At 37.1% G+C, this 18,577-nt stretch overlaps 1 protein-coding gene across 1 annotated transcript in view; it reads left to right on the plus strand.

Annotated features, from left to right (window-relative positions):
* LOC135363787 (phospholipid-transporting ATPase IB-like) overlaps positions 1-18,577 on the plus strand; it is a 204,783-nt gene that overhangs the window by 42,688 nt on the left and 143,518 nt on the right. Inside the window, exons 8-11 of the mRNA XM_064585806.1 lie at positions 3,768-3,837; positions 12,836-12,963; positions 13,837-13,948; positions 17,355-17,520. Coding sequence (XP_064441876.1) covers positions 3,768-3,837; positions 12,836-12,963; positions 13,837-13,948; positions 17,355-17,520 — 476 coding nt within the window. The remainder of the gene's footprint in view (positions 1-3,767; positions 3,838-12,835; positions 12,964-13,836; positions 13,949-17,354; positions 17,521-18,577) is intronic.

The following is an 18,577-nucleotide window of genomic DNA, read 5'->3' on the forward strand; positions in this document are numbered from 1 at the left end:
CACAAGCAGGGGAAGTGGGAGAGGGAGAAGCAGGCTTCCCGCCGAGCAGGGAAACCGATGCGGGGCTCCATCCCAGGGCCCTGGGATCATGACCCGAGCCGAAGGCAGACGCCCAACGACTCAGCCACTCAGGTGCCCCCACCTCAGAGTATTTTTTAACTTCCCTTTTTATTTCTTTTTGATCCATTGGTTATTGAGTAGTGTGTTCTTTAAATTCCACTTACTTGGGAGTTCCCCAAATTTATTTCCCTATTAATTTCTAACTTCATCCTATTGTGATCAAAGAACATACTTTGTATGATTTCAGTCCCTTAAATTTATTGAGGCTTGTTGTATGGTTAACATATGATCAATCCTAGAGAATGTTCAATAGGCACTTGAAAAGAATGTATTTTTTTGGGCACCTGGGTGGCTCAGTCGTTAAGCATCTGCCTTCAGCTCAGGTCATGATCCCAGGGTCCTGGGATCGAGTCCCGCCTCGGGCTCCCTGCTCAGCGGGGAGCCTGCTTCTCCCTCTCCCACTCCCCCTGCTTGTGTTCCCTCTCCCGCTGTATCTCTGTCAAATAAATAAATAAAATCTTAAAAAAAAAAAAAAGAATGTGTATTTTTCCAGTGCTTTGAATAGATCATCCTCATGCCTTCTTTCCTACGAGGTTTCTTTTTTTTTTTTTTTTAAGATTTATTTATTTGAGAGAGAGAAAAAGAGCAGGGGGAGGCAGAGAGAATATCAAGCAGACTCTGCGCTGAGCACAAAACCCAATGTGGAGCTCGATTTCATGACCCTGAGATCGTGATCTGAGCTGAAACCAAGAGGTGGACGCTTAACTGACTGCGCCAACCAGGCACCCTGATCCTCCAAGGTTTCTGCTGAGGAATGATACATAGTCTTATTTAGCATCTCTTGAAAGTGGTGAATAACTTTTTCCTCTTGCTTTCCAGGTTTTCTCTTTGGCTTTAACTTTTAACAGTTTGATTATTTGTCTAGGTGTGGTTTCTTTGAGAATATTTTACTTGAAGGCTTATTTGTTGAGCTTCTTGGATGTGTAGATTAATGCTCTTCATCAGATTTGGGAAGTTTTGGGGAATCATTTCTTTAAATATTTTTTCTGCCCCTTTCTCAATTCTCCTTTTGGGACTCCCATTATATGTATGTTGGTATGTTTGTTCATGTCCCACAGGTCTCTGAGGCTCTGTTTATTTTTCTTTATTCTTTTAAATTTTTGTTTCTCAGACTGAGTTATCCCAATTGACCTATCTTCAAGTTTGAGTCTTTCTTCTGCCTGCTCAAATTTGAGCAATGAATTTTTCATTTCAGTTATTGTACTTTTCTTTTCTTTTTTTTTTTTTTAAAGATTTTATTTATTTATTTGACAGAGAGAGCACAAATAGGGGAGCAGCAGCAGAGGGAGAGGGAGAAGCAGGCTCCCTGCTAAGCAGGGAGCCTGATGCGGGGCTCGATCCCAGGACCCTGGGATCATGACCTGAGCCGAAGGCAGATGCTTAACAACTGAGCTACCCAGGCGCCCCTCAGTTATTGTACTTTTCAACCCAGAATTTCTATTTGGCTTCTTTATCATTTCTATTTTTTCCTTGATATTCTCTATTTGATGGGACATGTTCAAATATGTTATTTCTTTCAACATAGTTTCCTTTAGCTATTTGCATATAGTTAGCACATCTGATTTACAACTTTGTCTAGTAAAGTCAATGTCTGGATTTGCTCAGGGACACTTTCTATTGAGTGCTTTTTAATCTGTGTATGGGTCATACTTGCTTCTCATGGTTTTCATGTCTCATGGTTTTTTGTTGAAAATTGAACATCTTAAGTAATATAATGTGGCATCTCTGGCAATCAGACTCTCTCCTCCTCAGGATTTATTTAAAAAAAATTTTTTTAAAGTAGGTTCCCTGCCCAGCATGGAGCCCAATGCAGGGCTTGAACTCATGACCCCGAAATGAAGACCTGAACCGAGGTCAAGATTTGGAGGCTTAGGGCACCTGGGTGGCTCAGTCGTTAGGCGACTGCCTTCGGCTCAGGTCATGATCCTGGAGTCCCGGGATTGAGTCCCGCATCGGGCTCCCTGCTCGGCAGGGAGTCTGCTTCTCCCTCTGACCCTCCTCCCTCTCATGCTCTCTGTATCTCATTCTCTCTGTCTCAAATAAATAAATAAAATCTTAAAAAAAAAAAAAAAAGATTTGGAGGCTTAACCAACTGAGCCACCCAGGCACCCCACCCAGGATTTATGTTTGTTGCTTTTCATTACAAGTTTTTCTTTTAGGCCTTTTGGTTAGTCTATTGTTTCCCCTAACTATTATACATCACCTCAGACAACTGCAATGTTAAAACACTTTCCTGTAAATGTTCTCAACAAATCCCCACCACTGTTTACCCAGGATTTTAGCACTGGGTAAGCTCTGGGTCAGGTCAAATAAAAACAAATCCTTCAAGTGGGGCCTTCCAGAGAACCATCAGGTGAAATAATGACTATGGGAACAGGCTTTGAATGAGGTCTTGTTCTTTTATGCTCCCTCCAGTATTGGGATTGTGGACTATTATTTTTTAAAGCTGTCACTGAGCCAAAAGCAGGAAGTGGGAGTAGGGCAAGTTAAAATATTACAAAGCTCATTTTTTTAAAAACCAATATTCAGCTTTTTTTTTTCTTGAATAAAATCTCCTTGGGTTGATTTAAGTATTTAGTTAATTTTCAGAGTTCTGAAAAAGTTGATTCTCATAATTTTTGCCAGTTATCTCATTGTTTTATAGAAGAGAAAGTTTTTGGAAGTTCTTACTTTGTTATATCACTGGCATCTTTAATGAAGATATATTTTTATTTTGGGGGTATATGGTCTTGGCTGGCAAGATTGATACAGATTGTTTTACTTTAAACTTGATATTCAGTAAATGAGATACAGTCAAAAGAGTAAGACAGAAATCAAGACTAAGTAAACTTTAATGACATTTTTTGTTATTCTTTGTGGCATTTCCCCCCAAACAATTAATTTTCATGAGTAAATTGCATTTGATATGGAGTAAAATCTGGCAAGGCAAATGTTCGTTAATTCAGTGTCTTGATTTCTTAATGGGTGAAGTTAGATAGAAATAGAGAAGCCCAAATGTAGTGTTTGTCTGAGAGACTCTGCTCTGTCCAGAGTTATCCTGAAGATTTGATTCTCATTATAAAGGCCATAGAGGGGTACCCGGGTGGCTCAGTTAGTTAAGCATCTGCCTTTGACTCAGGTCATGGCCCCAGGGTCCTGGGATCGAGTCCCATATTGGGCTCCCTGCTCAGTGGAGAGTCTGCTTCTCCCTCTCCCGCTGCCCCCCCACCCCCAGCTCATGCTTTCTCTCTTAAATAAATAAATAGATAAATAAAATCTTAAAAAAAAAAAAATAAAGGCCATAGAGCCTGAGCCATTGGGAACTACAATGGACCCATTTTAGAAAATAACAGAATTTTAGGTTTGACTTTAGTTGTGACACTGGTTTGTTCTGAGCTATGTAACATCTTCTATTCACCCTCAGCCATTTCTCTTTTTGGGATTAAAGAGCAAACACACAGCTTTGTGAGGGTAGTTTTCCACTACAAGATGAATTTTAGGCTGGTAGTATCAGACTGCTAATTTCTCCTGAAAAAGTATTTGTAGTTCTTTCAGTTTTGAACAGTCCTTTCAGCTGTTGATGTAGATCCCATTTCATTGTTTACATTATTGGGAAATTAATTTTTGAAGAGATATTAATTCAGTGTTATTTGCTTTATCTTCCTTAGTGAACCTCAAGTAACCTGTTACGTTGCAACCTCTAATCTGGATGGGGAGACAAATCTAAAAATACGGCAGGTAAAGACACATTTTTAAATCCTAATTTTGTGCCTAAGCTCACAATGTCAAGTTTTGTCAGGTACCAGTTATTATTTTTTTTTTCATGAAGAAAAGTATGTCACTACTGTTGTATAGATGTAATTCATCCTCACCAGTTATTTAGAGGATGCTTTAAAAAAATAAGTAGGAACTAGGTGATACGGTACTAGTGTAAGAAAAAAAATGTCCTATAAAATTCAGGTCATATAAAGGATAACATGCCTTTGTGCAATTTTTTGAGGATATTTTTGTTAGTGCTTTGGTGGTAAAACTACTGTCATGATAAATACCATAACTAGATTAAAGGGGTATAAAGGAGCTCTGAGTATATACCACTGCTTTTTATTTATTTAAAAAAAATTTTTTTTATACCACTGCTTTTTAAACATTTGAATTTCAGAGTAACTTGTGATTACGAATGGAAGGAGATAGTTTTCTAGTTAACTTCCTATTAATGGAAAAAAGATAATCTTTAAGATAATTGAGTCTTTGCTTTATCACTTTGCTTCAGTAAGGAAGTCCCTGAATTTACACTTGACTATTTACATGTCTGCTAATCTTTTTTTGCAAACTTTAATTTGATTGAAATGAAAAAAAAAACATATTTAGAATTTACTAAAGTAATATATTATCTTCATAAAAATAATATAAGTAATACAGAAACTTAATCTATTAAACCTTATCTCCACCTTCCAAATCCCACCTTTATTCCCAGTACTAATTGTTGTAATAGTTTGGTGGTACCTTCTTATTTTTAAAAATGCAATTGTAGACTTCTGCTTCAGGGGAAATGAAGTAGACATACTTTCTTCTATTTTTCCTGCTAAGTACAAGTAAAAACTTTGGTCATTATATAGGAAAACAAATATGAGAAGACACTGAAAGAGTGATAGAAGAAGGTAGATTGTGGGACCTTGGAACCCAGGGAACAACATGGTGGTGAGCTCCCTGGGTTTTCCTTTTGTCATATATACTAGGCTTGGAACTGAAGAAACCAAAAACCCAGAAAAACCAATGGACACAGATCAAAAAATGCCCCAATAAAAGCCTCCTTTCTCTAGTCAAAGGACCAGGAAAGGGGCAGCCAGCAACACAGAAAGTTTGAGACAATGGCCACTCCATCCCAGCCAAACACCAGAGTAAAAATTTGGCCCCACTCCTACCAATGCCAGCAAAGGTTGAGTGTGGAGCCTAGAATTCCACCCTTACCCAGCTGTAATGAGGCACCCAACTCCCCAACAAGGATGGTGTCAGAGAAACCAAGTAAGAAGCCAAGACTTTGATTTTTTTTTTTAAAGATTTTATTTATTTATTTGAGAGAGCGAGAATGAGAGCGAGAGCATGAGGGGGGGAGGGTCAGAGGTAGAAGCAGACTCCCTGCCGAGCAGGGAGCCCGATGCAGGACTCGATCCTGGGACTCCAGGATCATGACCTGAGCCGAAGGCAGTCGCTTAACCAACTGAGCCACCCAGGCGCCCCAAGACTTTGATTTTGTAATAAGGATGGTAATAAGGCCCTCCTCTCTTTTCACGGTGTCAGTGAAGACTACATGGACAGCAGTAATAAGGCACTCCAACCCCTTCAGTCCAGGGAGGTAATGATGGAGGCCTACAGGGGAGCCAGAACTCCCACTCCTGCCCAGCTATAACAAGGAGCTCCTCCATTTGGTTGTCAACAGAGGCCAAGTGTGCAACTTGCCTCTCTGTCCCCCATCTTGCAGTAATGAGGCCACACCTGCTTCCCTTGTCAGCGTAGTGTCAGAGGAAGCCACCTAACACAGAAAGCTTGGTGATAGCCAGATCTTATATTACCCCAAATATCCAGATTTCAATAAAAAGTCATTCATTATGCCAAAAACCAGGAGGATCTCAAACTCAGTGAAAAAAGACAATCAACTAATGCTAAGACAAAGATAATGAGGTGTTAGAATTATCTGACAGAGATTTTAAAGGCTCCATCAGGGAAAGAGTTTCACTGAGCAACTACAAACATGCTTGAAACAAATGAAAATACAAAAGTTCTCAACAAAGAAACAGAATCTCAGCAAAGCAATAGAAGACTTAAAGATGACCCAAATGGAAACTTTAGAACTTAAAAGTACAGTAAGTACTTAAGGCATCAAAAACTCTCAAGGGATGAGCTCAACAGTGGAACAGAAGGGACAGAGGAAAGAATCCATGAACTGAAAGATAAAACAATAGGAATTTCCCAACTTGAATAGCAGAGATAATAGGCTGAAAAGGAAATGGACAGAGCTTCAGAGACCTGTGGGAATATAACCAAAGATCTAACATTCATGACATGAGATGCTGGAAGGAGAAGGGAGGAGCTGAAAAACTACTAGAAGAAACGGTTGCTAAAACTTCACAAATTTGCCAGAAGACATAAACTACAAATTTAAGAAGCTGAACAAGCCAAAAAAGGTTGACCCAAAGAATCCATACCAAGACACATCATAGTAAAACTTCTGAAAACAAAGAAAAAAATATTTTAAAGCAGTGTGAGAAAAAGGACCCTACCTCTAGGGGAAAGACCCTTTGTGTAACAGCAGATCTCTCGTTAAAACCCATGGAGGTCAGAAAGAAATGGCATAACATTTTTAAAACGCTGATAGGGAAGAACTGTCAGTCCAGAATCATGTATCCAGCAAACATCTTTTTCAAGAATGGAGAGAGAATTAAAACATTCTCAATTGAAGGAAAAATAACAGAAGTTGTTGTCACAAGGCCCACTGTCAAAGAATGGCTAAAGGAAGGTCTTGAAACATAAAGGAAACCATAAAAAAGGAACGAACATAAGGAAGAAGAAAGAAGGAACATGATAAGCAAAAATAAGGTTAAATACAGTAAGCTTTTTTTCCTTTTGAGTTTCCTAAATTATGTTTGATGGTTGAAGCAAAAATCATAAGATGATCTAATATGGTTCTAAATGTGTGAGTGAAAATATTTAAGATATATAACAGGGAAGGGTAAAGAGACATAAGAGGAAGCAAGGCTTCTATATTTAAATTTGTAAAATGATGATACAAATAAACTGTGAGAAGTTGCTTATAAATAATGTAATGCCTGGAGCAACCACTACAATAGTTATACAAAGGAAGATACTAAAAACACTATCAATAAACCAAAACGGAATCCTAAAAAATGTCCAAGTAACCCAAAGGAAAGCAGGAAAAAGCAAAAAGCAAAACCAGAGAGGACAAACAAAAAAAATCAATAATTCTATTAAATGTAAATGGTATTAATACGCCATTAAGTTTTGAATTAAAGTAATATCTAATGGATTAAAAACATGATCCAACTATATGCTGTCTATTCAAAACTCATTTTAATTATATAGGCAGGTTAAAAGTAAAAAGATGGCACGTGGGTGGCTCAGTCGGTTAAGCGTCTGCCTTCTACTCAGGTCATGATCGCAGGGTCTAGGATCCAGCCCCATGTGGGGCTCCCTGCTCAGCTAGGAGCTTGCTTCTCCCTCTCCCTCTGCCTCTCTCCCCTACTCATGCTCTCTCTCTCTCTCTCTCTCAAACTCTCTCAAATAAATAAAATCTTTAAAAAAAAGTAAAAAGATGGAAAAAGATATATCATGTAAAGATTAATTAAAAGAAATCAGGAGTGGCTATATTAATATCAGATCAAGTAGACATCAGAGCAAATGAAATAGCTAGAGACAGGAACATTTTTTTCTTATCGTTATACAATGATAAGAGAGTCAATCCACCAATAAGACATAGCAATGCTAATGTGTGTATACATCAAAAAACAGAACTGCAAATATGTGAAGCTAAAAGTGATAGAACTTAGAAGATAGACAAATCCACATTTATAGTTGGAGACTTCAGCAACCCCCTCTCATTAATTGACAGAACAATTAGATCGAAAATTCTTCAAGATACAGAACTATATGCCATTAATCAATAGGATCTGTTTGATATTTATACAACATTCAACAATACCCAACAAAAGAAAAACACACATTCTTTTCAGTGTGCAAGGAACACACACCCTGTGTCATAAAACAAGCCTCATAAAATTAGAAGAATTGAAACCATGGAGAATGTGTTCTCCAACCACGGTGGAATAAAGCTAGAAATCAGTGACAAAGATAACAGAAAACCTACAAACACCTGAAAAAGGTAAACTGAATAGCTCAGTACCTACTAAGGAAGTTGAATTTATAATTTAAAAGCTCCCCCAAAAGAAATCTCAAATCTCAGGCCCAGGTGGTTTCACTGGAGATTTTTTTTTTAAAGGTTTATTTATTTATTTATTTGAGAGAGAGAGAATGAGAGAGAGCAAGCACATGAGAGGGGGGAGGGTCAGAGGGAGAAGCAGACTCCCCGCCGAGCAGGGAGCCCGATGTGGGACTCGATCCAGGGACTCCAGGATCATGACCTGAGCCGAAGGCAGTCGCTTAACCAACTGAGCCACCCAGGTACCCTCACTGGAGATTTCTAACAAACACACAAAGAAAAATTAACATCAATTATACACAGTCTCCTCCAGAAAACAGAAGAGAGGGACTGCTTCCCGACAAAGCTGTTATTACCCTGATATCCAAACCAGACAGAGACAGTGGAAAAAAACAAAACCCAACAGTCCAATATTCCTCATGGGTATAGCCACCTGAATTCTTCAAAAGTATTAGTGAGTGGAATTCAGCAATATATGAAAAGAGTTATAAAGGTTTATTCCATGTACTCAAGGCTTGTTTAATAATTGAAAATCTATCCATGTAATCCACTATTTTAGGCTAAAGAAGAAAAATCACATGATAGTATTAATAAATGCAGGAAAACATCTGACAAAATTCAGGGTCGATTCATGATAAAAACTTAGAGAAATGTAGAAATAGAGGGGAACATTCTCAACTTGGTAAAGAACATCTACAAAAAAACTTAGAGCTAATATTAAAATACATGTGGTGAAATATAAGTGGTAAAGACTAAATTCATTCCCCCTGAGACAGGAAACAGGCAAGGATATCTGCTCTCACTATTCTTGTTCACATAGCACTGGAAGAGTTAAAAAGTCCACTAAGAGGAAAACAAGACATACAGATTGGAAGGGAAGTAATAAGACTGTCTCTATTTGATTTTGACATGGTTGTATACATAGAAAAGTTGTCTACCTAGATTCCCAAGGAATCTAAAATAAACTGAAATAATGTATTTTTGGCAAGGATATAGGATACCAGATAAATATACAAAACCACTTGTTTTTTTAAAAAAGATTTTATTTATTTGATAGAAAGAGAAAGCAAGAGAGGGAACACAAGCAGGGGGAGTGGGAGAGGGAGAATCAGGCTTCCTGCTGAGCAGGAAGCCCGATGCGGGGCTTGATCCCAGGACCCTGGGATCACGACCTGAGCCGAAGGCAGACGCTTAATGACTGAGCTACCCAGGTGCCCCTACAAAACCACTTTTATCTCTGTATAGTAGCAATAAATGTGTGGACCCTGAAATTAAAAATACAGTATCGGGGCACCTGGGTGGCTCAGTCGGTTAAGTATCTGCTTTCAGCTCAGGTCATGATCCTGGGATTGAGCCCTACATTGGGCTTCCTGCTCAGCAGGGATTCTGCTTCTCCCTCTCCCTCTGCTCCTCCCCCAACTCCTGCTCCTGCACATAAAATCTTTAAAAAAAAATATGGTATAAGTACTCAAAATGTGAATTAGGGGGCACCTGGGTGGCGCCATTGATTAAGCATCTGACTCTTGGTTTCGACTCAGGTCATGATCTCAGGGTTTTCAGATCAAACCCCGCGTAGGGTTCTGCACTTGGTGCAGAGTCTGCTTGAGACTCTGTCTCCCTCTGCCCCTACACTTTCTCTCTCTCTCTCTCTCAAATAAATAAATCTTTAAAAAATATGAATTAAGTGTAAATCTAACAAGATAGACAGGATCTGTATGCTGAAAATTTCATTACAATGTTGATGAAAGAAATTAAAGAAGATCTAGATAGATGGAGAGATAAACAGTGTTCATGGATTGGAAGACTCAATACAGTAAGGATGTTAATTCTCCCCAAATTGACATACAGATTTAATGCAACTCCTATGAAAATACCAGCAAGGTCTTTTGTAGAGATAGATGAGCTTATCCTAAAATATGTACAGAATGGCAAAGAAACTGTAATAGCTAAAACAATTTTGAAAAAGCAGCATAAAATGGAAGGAATAAATCTACCTGATTTCAAGTCATTTTTTAACTACAGTAATCAAGAGTGTGTAGTTTTGGTAAGGGATAGACACACAGCTCAATGCAGCAGAATAGAAAAGCCAGAAATAGATCTACACAGATATGCCCAAATGACTTCGTCAAAGGAACAAAAGCAATTCATTGGAGAAAAGATAAACTTTTCAACAAATGGTGCTAGAGCAATTGTATGTGCATAGGCAAAAAACAAATTAAAAAACACTTGACCTAAGTCTCATACTTTATACAAAAGTTAACTAATAATTTATCATAACTTAAATGTAAAATGTAAAACTAAAAAACTTTTAGGAAAAAAAATTGGAAAAAAATCTTCAGAATTTAGAGTAGGCCAAGATTTTCAGAATCAATACTAAAAATGTGATCCCGAAAAGGAAAAATTGATAAATTGGACCTCATCAAAATGAAAAGCTTTTGCTTTTGAAGAAGATGAGAAGACAAGCTGAAAACTGGGAGAAAATATTCGCAAACCACATATCTGACAAAGGATTGGTATTTCAAATATATAAAGAACTCTCAGAACTCTACAGAAAAAAAAATAGCCAAACCAAACAATTCAATTAGAACATGGGCAAAAAAAGACATTTCATGGAACAGGATATAAAAATGGCAAATAAGCACATGCAGATATTTTCTACATCATTAACCATTAGGGAAATGCAAATTAAAATCAAAGTGAAATGTTACTACATACCTATCAGAATGGCCAAAATTAAAAATAGTTCCAACACCAAATTCAGGTAAGGATGTGGAGAAACTGGATCATTCAAACACAATGGGAATATAAAATGATACAGCCACTTGGGAAAACATTTTGGCGGTTTTGTATAAAATTAAACATGCAAATATTATATGACCCAGTAATTGTACTATCCCAGAGAGATGAAAAGCTATGTTCACAGAACAGACAACCTTTATGCAAATGTTTATAGTGGCTTTATTAGCAATAGCCAGCTATCCTCTAGCGGGTGAATGTTTAACTGTGATACAGCTATACTTATTTTTGTTTATTTATCTTAAATCCAGACACTTTACTAAACCCTCTTACACATTTTTATGATTTTTAAGTCAAGCAGATAGCATTTTTGGGGTAACAAATTCTTTCTATAAAAGTTGGTTCATTTCTGGTGTTTATTTTTCAGTAATCATACTTAATTTCTTTTTTCCCCAGTCATATGGTATTACCCAGAAACTCCTGAGCAGTTGCAAATAAATTTGGTGATAGAACCTAGTCTCTTCTTGATCCTGACTAACATGGAAATGCTTTAACATTTTATAGTTAAGTGTGGATAGTTGCTTTTTGTTTGCTTTTATCAAATTTGTGAAGTTTTGCTAAGATTTTTTTTTCTAGAATGCATGTTAAGCTTTTTACTATTTTTTCTGCCTCTATTGATAGGATAATGCTTTTTCTTTTTTAATTCATTAATATATCACTCTTGAGCATCTGTTTTTGAGTGTACTGGTAATACATATTTTCTTTTTCGGGGAAATATTTGTTCATGTTGTTTGTTCATTTTTCTATTGGGATATTTATATTTTTATTGGTTTATAGGATTTCTTTACATATTTTTCTTACTAATTATTTGTCAGTTATATGTATTATAAATGTCTAGAAGACATTTACCCAGTTGGTAACTTGGTCTTATACTTTATTTAAGGCATCTTTTGATTAACAGAAGTTCATCCCAAACTGTTTCAATGTAGGTTTCTGAGTGTCAAAACTTCCAAGATATTGTTTGCATGCCTGAAAATATTTGCATTAAACTTTCACATTCGTTTGATATTTGGGAAATTTAAAGGTCTAAATTTAAAGGTCTTTTATTTAGATAACTAAAAGTAAAAATTCACTGTCTTCTTATATCTTGTATTGTTGTTAAAAAGACTGATGACAATTTGATTCTTTTTTCTTTTTTAAAGATTTTATTTATTTATTTGAGAGAGAGAGAGAGAATGAGAGAGAGAGAGAGAGCCCGAGATGGGGGAAGATCAGAGGGAGAAGCAGACTCCCTGCTGAGCAGGGAGCCTGATGTGGGACTGGATCCTGGGACTCCAGGATCATGACCTGAGCTGAAGGCAGTTGCTTAACCAACTGAGCCACCCAGGTGCCCTGACAATTTGATTCTTGTTCTCCTGAAGATGATCCGCTTTTTCTCTCTGGAAAGTTGAGATCATCTTATTGCAATGAGACATTCTCTAGATCAGTGTTTCTCCAAGTGTGATCCCTGGACCAGCACCATCACCATTCTTTTGGAAATACAAATTCTAGCAACCCACCCCAGACAAAACAAAAAACAACAACAAAAAAACCCTCGGGGTACATCTCAGCAGTCTGTATTTAAAGACTTCCAGGTGAATCTGATGCATGCAAATCAGGTGATGCATGGAATCACTATTCTAGATCCTTGCTACTCTAAGCATGGTCCAGAGTTCAGCATCATTAGCTACATTCATAAATGTATCAAACATGACATGATGTTTGGTTATAGTGCCTGTGCTTTCAAAAATGTTATTTTCATATAGAGATGATGAAAACTTAACTTTCCTACATCTTTCAACCTTATTAAAATTATTTGCAAAATGCTGGCATGGCAAAGTTTTCTAACAAAGTTTATGTTAAAGTTTCATGTGCATAATTTGTTACCTGATAAGTGCAGTACATTTTAAACCCTGATTTTCATAATTTTCTTTTATTAACTACTCGAGACATTGAACTTTGCTATTAAAATTTAATTTTCATGTTTTTAACTTTGACTTTATTTTACAGGCTTTGTTAGAAACAGCTGAAATGCAAACAGAAAAACAATTGTCAAGTCTATCAGGAAAAATAGAATGTGAAGGACCTAATCGTCATTTCAATACGTTCATTGGAACCTTGTATCTAAATGGTAAAAGGTATCATCTTTCACTTCTCAAACCTTTTTTTTTTTTAATGGAACATTAAAAATGGCAGTTTTTATTTTCTTGGTTGGTAACATTTTAAACCTTTATACTTTTTCATTTTTTACTTGACTTTGAAATACCTGAGGCATCAATATATTGTTTTTTAAAAAAGGAATTCTTAAGTATAAGAGGAAAGTGTATGACATTTTCTTAATCAGCTTACCTGCAAATGGAAGGACTAGAGAAGTTAGGTCCAAGTTCCCATTGCAGACAAGCACTTAGCACATCCCTTGGGGTAAATTAGTGGAAAGAACAAGGTTTTGAAAGTCATCCAAGGAGAGAAGCCACTAAGGATTTAGTTTGATAACGATGAAGGATTTTTCCTAATTTCTACTCCATTTCTACTTAGCTTCTACTTTAGACTTTCACAAAAACATCTTTTATATAGTGAGTTGGGCTGTGCTGGAGGGGAGGAGGACAAGTAAATATGGCAGACTGAACTTGCTTTGTGTGCTCTGAATGACCACATATAATCTTTTCTATAGATTACCAAATTGGCACACAGGTACTTATTCCTCCACCTAATCTTCCTTGACAATAAGATTTATAGTCACCATAGGTATCAGAGGTATTTTCTCTCCAAAATTTTAGTCAACATACTTTTTTGGGTTAGTGAGAAATGGATGATAAAACATTGTTTTTCCATGCTCTTTTAGAAGGAGGTACTTTCTATGAAGACACATTTGTTTTTATTGCTATTTCCCCCCAGTGTTGAACTTGACAAAAGAAAATATATATAAGGTGAAAGCTTAGGCTTGCTTTACATTGTGAAAAGAAAAGAAAAAACTTTTCGGTTAATTTATAAATGCTCTTCTTTATTTTTAGCCCTGTTCCAATTGGGCCTGATCAGATCTTGCTAAGAGGTACACAACTTAAAAATACTCAGTGGATCCTTGGTATAGTTGTTTACACTGGATTTGAAACCAAATTCATGCAGGTAAAATAATTTCTGATGACAGATAGTATTGCCTCTAGATTTTTTCTTCTTTTAGGAGGTGAGGGATTTAGTGTTTATCTCTTAAATTTAGGAAGCTTATTTCTGGGGGCAGCTGGGTGGCTCAGTTGGTTAAGTGTCTGCCTTTGGCTCAGGTCATGATCCCAGAGTCCTGGGATCAAGTCCCACATTGGGCTCCCTGCTCAGCGGGAAGTCTGCTTCTCCTTCTGCCCCTCCTCCTGCTCATGCTCTCTCTCTTAAATAAATAAATAAAATGTTTTTTTTAAAAAGAAGCTTATTTCTGTTTATTAGCCTGAAGTTTGAAGGGAGGTCCATATTTCATTTTAGTCTATATGGCTCCCATTTATGGTAAGATTATTTTGGTCAAATGACATTAGAAGTTCTATGTAAATTCTTACCCTCATGTACCATTCCTCTCAATCATCTTGCTTTCTTTTTTTAAATTCTATAATGAACAAATATTTAATAATACGTGTACAGACACACACATAAACGTGCAGAAAACACTTTGTGTTGGCAAAAATGGTATCAATCTGTACAGACTATTATATGAATTGCTATTTAAGACTTAAAATTACATTCTATATTAACATATGGAGGGGTGCCCGGGTGGCTCAGTTGGTTGAGCATTGGACTCTTGATTTTGGCTCAGGTTATGATCTCAGGGACGTGGTGGGATTGAGCCCTATATCAGGCTCCACGCTTAGAACAGAGTCTGCTTGAGATTCTCTCTCCCTCTCCCTCCACCCTTCCTCCCACTTGTGTGCTTGCTCTGTCTTAAATAAATAAATAAATAAATAAATAAATAAATAAATAAATAAATAAATCTTTAACATGTGGAAGTAACATAGTTACATTAGAGAGTCTAGGGGAGAGAAACTATTATAAATATTGCTGCAGTGAACATGGATAGTTGCTTATTTTTTTTCACAGAAGATAGATCTCTAGCATTGAAATTGTTGAAACAAAAGGCAGCATATTTTTTTAAAGTTTTTATTTAAATTCCAGTTGGGGAGAGCTGGTTGGGGGGATGGGTTGAATAGGTGATAGGGATTAAGTGTTGTGATGAGCACCAGCTGTTGTGTAGAAGTGTTGAATCACTAAATTGTATGCCTGAAAATCAATCACGGTCTTTGTTTTGGAGTAGGAATTTTTGCATGTTTATTATTCACGAGAAGTAACTTAACAGTAAGTCTACCCATTATACCATCTGCTAAAATACAACATTTGGCTTTGACTATTCCTTCTACAAATATCTCTTTAGTACTTTTGTAATGCCAGACACTGTGCTAAGACCTTGGGGTGTAGTAGGCCTGTTGCCTGTCCTTGAGTTACTTGCAGTGTGTGAAGGAAGACAGTCAAGGTAACATAATAGCAAGAGGTCACTCAGGAGGGGTAAGTATAGGATGCTCCGTGTCTGCACAGGCACTCCATCCAACCTGATGCTGAGGCTGTTGTGGGGAAGTAGCATGTAAAGCAAGACCTGAAGGCTGAGTAGAATACATGGGAGTGTCAAGGGCATGGGGAGGTTCAGAAAGAAAGGGAGGCAGGTTGGGACAGCACTAGGCCAAGAATTGGCATGTGCCTTATTGAGCAGTGCAACACAGTGTGACTGATGGCAGAGAAAGAAGGCATGGAATGGGGACAGACTAGTCTGAGGAAAGTTGGAGGCTGTACGACTGAAGACCTGGGTACATTTTCTTGCAAAGCTATGGCTGGTCTGTGACATTCCCCTGTGTTTGCTTCCCAATTTCTTGTCTCACTTTTCTTTTTCCTCTCATTCTTCCTGCCCTGGGATTGTACCCTGCAGTAACGCATTAATGGGTAAGATTTCCTTATACTCTGTATACTAGAAACCCCAGACTAAGACAGTGATATAAACACAGTCTATCCCCAAAAAGAAGTTTGTATTTGGACAGGGAACCAAGGGCAACGTAGAACACACATAATCATGACCCGTGATTCAGTTGTAAACTGCTCCACCCTCAAACAGTACACTTCAAATGACCGCGCTGGCTTACTTAATTGTCCACCTGGTAATACAACACTGCATCTCAGATTTCACTGTCTACTGTTAATGGAAGAAGCCCACTCCATTATCCCCCCAGTATGGCTTGTCTGTGCTGCAGCTCATTGGAAAGTGCATCCTTCTCTATGATATTTTGTGGATGTAAATCATTGCAGAAGTTTATTATACATGTTGATTGTGTCATTTAAGAATAACAGAAATCTCAAAGAGGGCTTTTTCATGACTTCAGAAAAGAAAACTAGTAAATGTCAGTATTTCCTTATTGAAAGATTTTAAGTACAACACCCTTAGCTGAAAACTGTTCTGTATTGTATAACATTTGAAGACATTACTTATACAGGTTAACAAAAGAGAAGGAATGACATGATTGCTTTGGAGATATTATACATAAGTATATATACTTATATATATGTATACATATATTTATATATAGTATATAAATTATGTGCACACACACACGGACGTTCTCTAATACTAGGCTTAATGCAGTTAAACCTAGGATTTTAAAAAATCTTATTCATATGCTTTGTAAAAAAGTTGAGTAATTTAGAGTACCAACTCATATTTTCATAACTTGTAGACTTTGAGGATTTATGCTTCTACATTTAAAAAAAATGTAGAAATGGTAAACTTAATCTGGCAAAGTGTGATTGAAAAGTTAAATATTTATATCTATCTATATCTGTATATATCTATATGCTTGCCAATTATATATGTTATATATTAAAAAATTAAATACACATATATTTGCCAATATTTCAGTAGACCTCAGCAGACAATTATCAGAAATTTATGGGCAAATCTGAAATGCTAATAGAAAATTATTATTTGAAACTCTCACTGTATCCTTAACCCAGAGCTTTGGTTTCCCTAAAATATGCATGTGTCAGAGCAATTATTGTACTGGTAAAATCTTGAATATTTTCCCAACAGACTCAGATGAAAGGTATCTTTCTACGGTTTTTAAACCAGAAATAATTCAATAAGTATAAGTAGTAAAACCAACAAATTAGTATGGTCTTTTTTTGGGGGGTTCTGTACAGATCACCTAGACTGATTTACCACATTTGATTTTTTTTTTTAAACCCTAGAACTCTGGGGTGATAGATCATCTGTGTGAATATGTTCTTTGTGAATTAGTAAAAAATGCTTCAAGGACCGAAGTGGAAAAGCCATGTCATTCAACAATATGGCACGCTTTTAGTCTTGGTAGTTATTTGGCAAAAAAAAAAAAAAAGTGTGCTATTTTTCAGCTGTTAGGATTTTTGACCTCTTCTTGTCATCAGAGTATTCATGAATTATAAATTCCTTTGATTGTTTTTCATTCTTTTTGGTGTGTGTGCATGTGCTATTATGCAGAATTCTATCAGATTGCCTCTCAAGAGATCAAATGTTGAGAAGGTGACCAGTGTGCAGATCCTGGTGTTGTTCCTGCTGCTCCTGGCCATGTCCTTGGTGAGCTGTTTGGGAGCCATACTCTGGAATGACTGGTACGGAGAAGGCATTTGGTACATCAGGACGAAGGGTAAATGTCCAAGGGTGGTAAGAAGCTACCATTTTGGGAGTTGTAATGCTGTAACCCTGAGGATTAACCTGAGTTTAGAAACAATGTTTCCTTCTTAAAATTGTTCTGCCAGTTCCGCATAATCTTGGCATTCCAGAATAAAGGAGAGGGAGGAGTCAAGGCAGAGGAATGAGACTGAGCCAGACAGACAAGGCCTACATCGCTGCCTCTACCACCTAGCCACCAGAAGTTGGACAAGGCTTTTTACTTCTCTGGGCTTCTCTTTTTACTTCTTCTTCCCTCATTTGAAAATGGCAATAATACCCACCTCACTGGGTTAGTACAGTGCTCTGTGGACAATGAATGATGCCAAGAAAATGACTACAAGGGGCCCCCCCGAAGGGGATTCAGTGGTTAAATTGACCAGAAGGTCAGTAAAAGATTTAAAGGTAAACTATCCTTGGCATTAAAAGTTCAGTCTTTTTTTTTTTTTGCTTATGTCTTTCCATGTTTTCAGAATTAGCTGTCATACATCTTTCTGCCTTTTCTCATCTATCAGCTGAGGATTTTAAATTTTTCTAACTTCCTTTGAGAGGATCTGTCTGGGAGCATCTTAAAGAAGCTAAGATAAAGACTTTGTAGATTGGATTAAAAAAAAATCAAAGATTCATTCTTATGCAATCTGGATTTCTAGATGGTACCTATCCAGTTTTTATCTCAAGCTTTTAGATTTTCAATGATTTCAAAAAAGTAATCTCAATTTAAATGTGCTTGTTTAATTTGTCCGAGCCCAGAGCCGTGAATATTATCTCATTTTGAAACAGACGCAAATTCTTACAGAAGTCACTGATATTTTGTTGCAGATAAAATGTGTCAAGTTCTGCATAGCCTACAAATGACCTGTTCTTTCCTTCTTGATCAGACTTCTTGAAAGAAGAGACAACCCTCATTGTTTCTATTTTCTTGCATCCTGGTCACTCTTGGGTCCATTTCCATCTGTTGTCCACTTCAACCAGTCTACTGGAATTGTGGCTCAAGGGTAGGAATCAGTTCCCAGTTGCCAAACCCAGTGGTCATT

The sequence above is a fragment of the Mirounga angustirostris genome, unplaced genomic scaffold, assembly GCF_029215605.1.
Source record: "Mirounga angustirostris isolate CCGP_5_RB_7025 unplaced genomic scaffold, mMirAng1.0.hap1 SCAF_3, whole genome shotgun sequence".
Taxonomy (NCBI): domain Eukaryota; kingdom Metazoa; phylum Chordata; class Mammalia; order Carnivora; family Phocidae; genus Mirounga; species Mirounga angustirostris.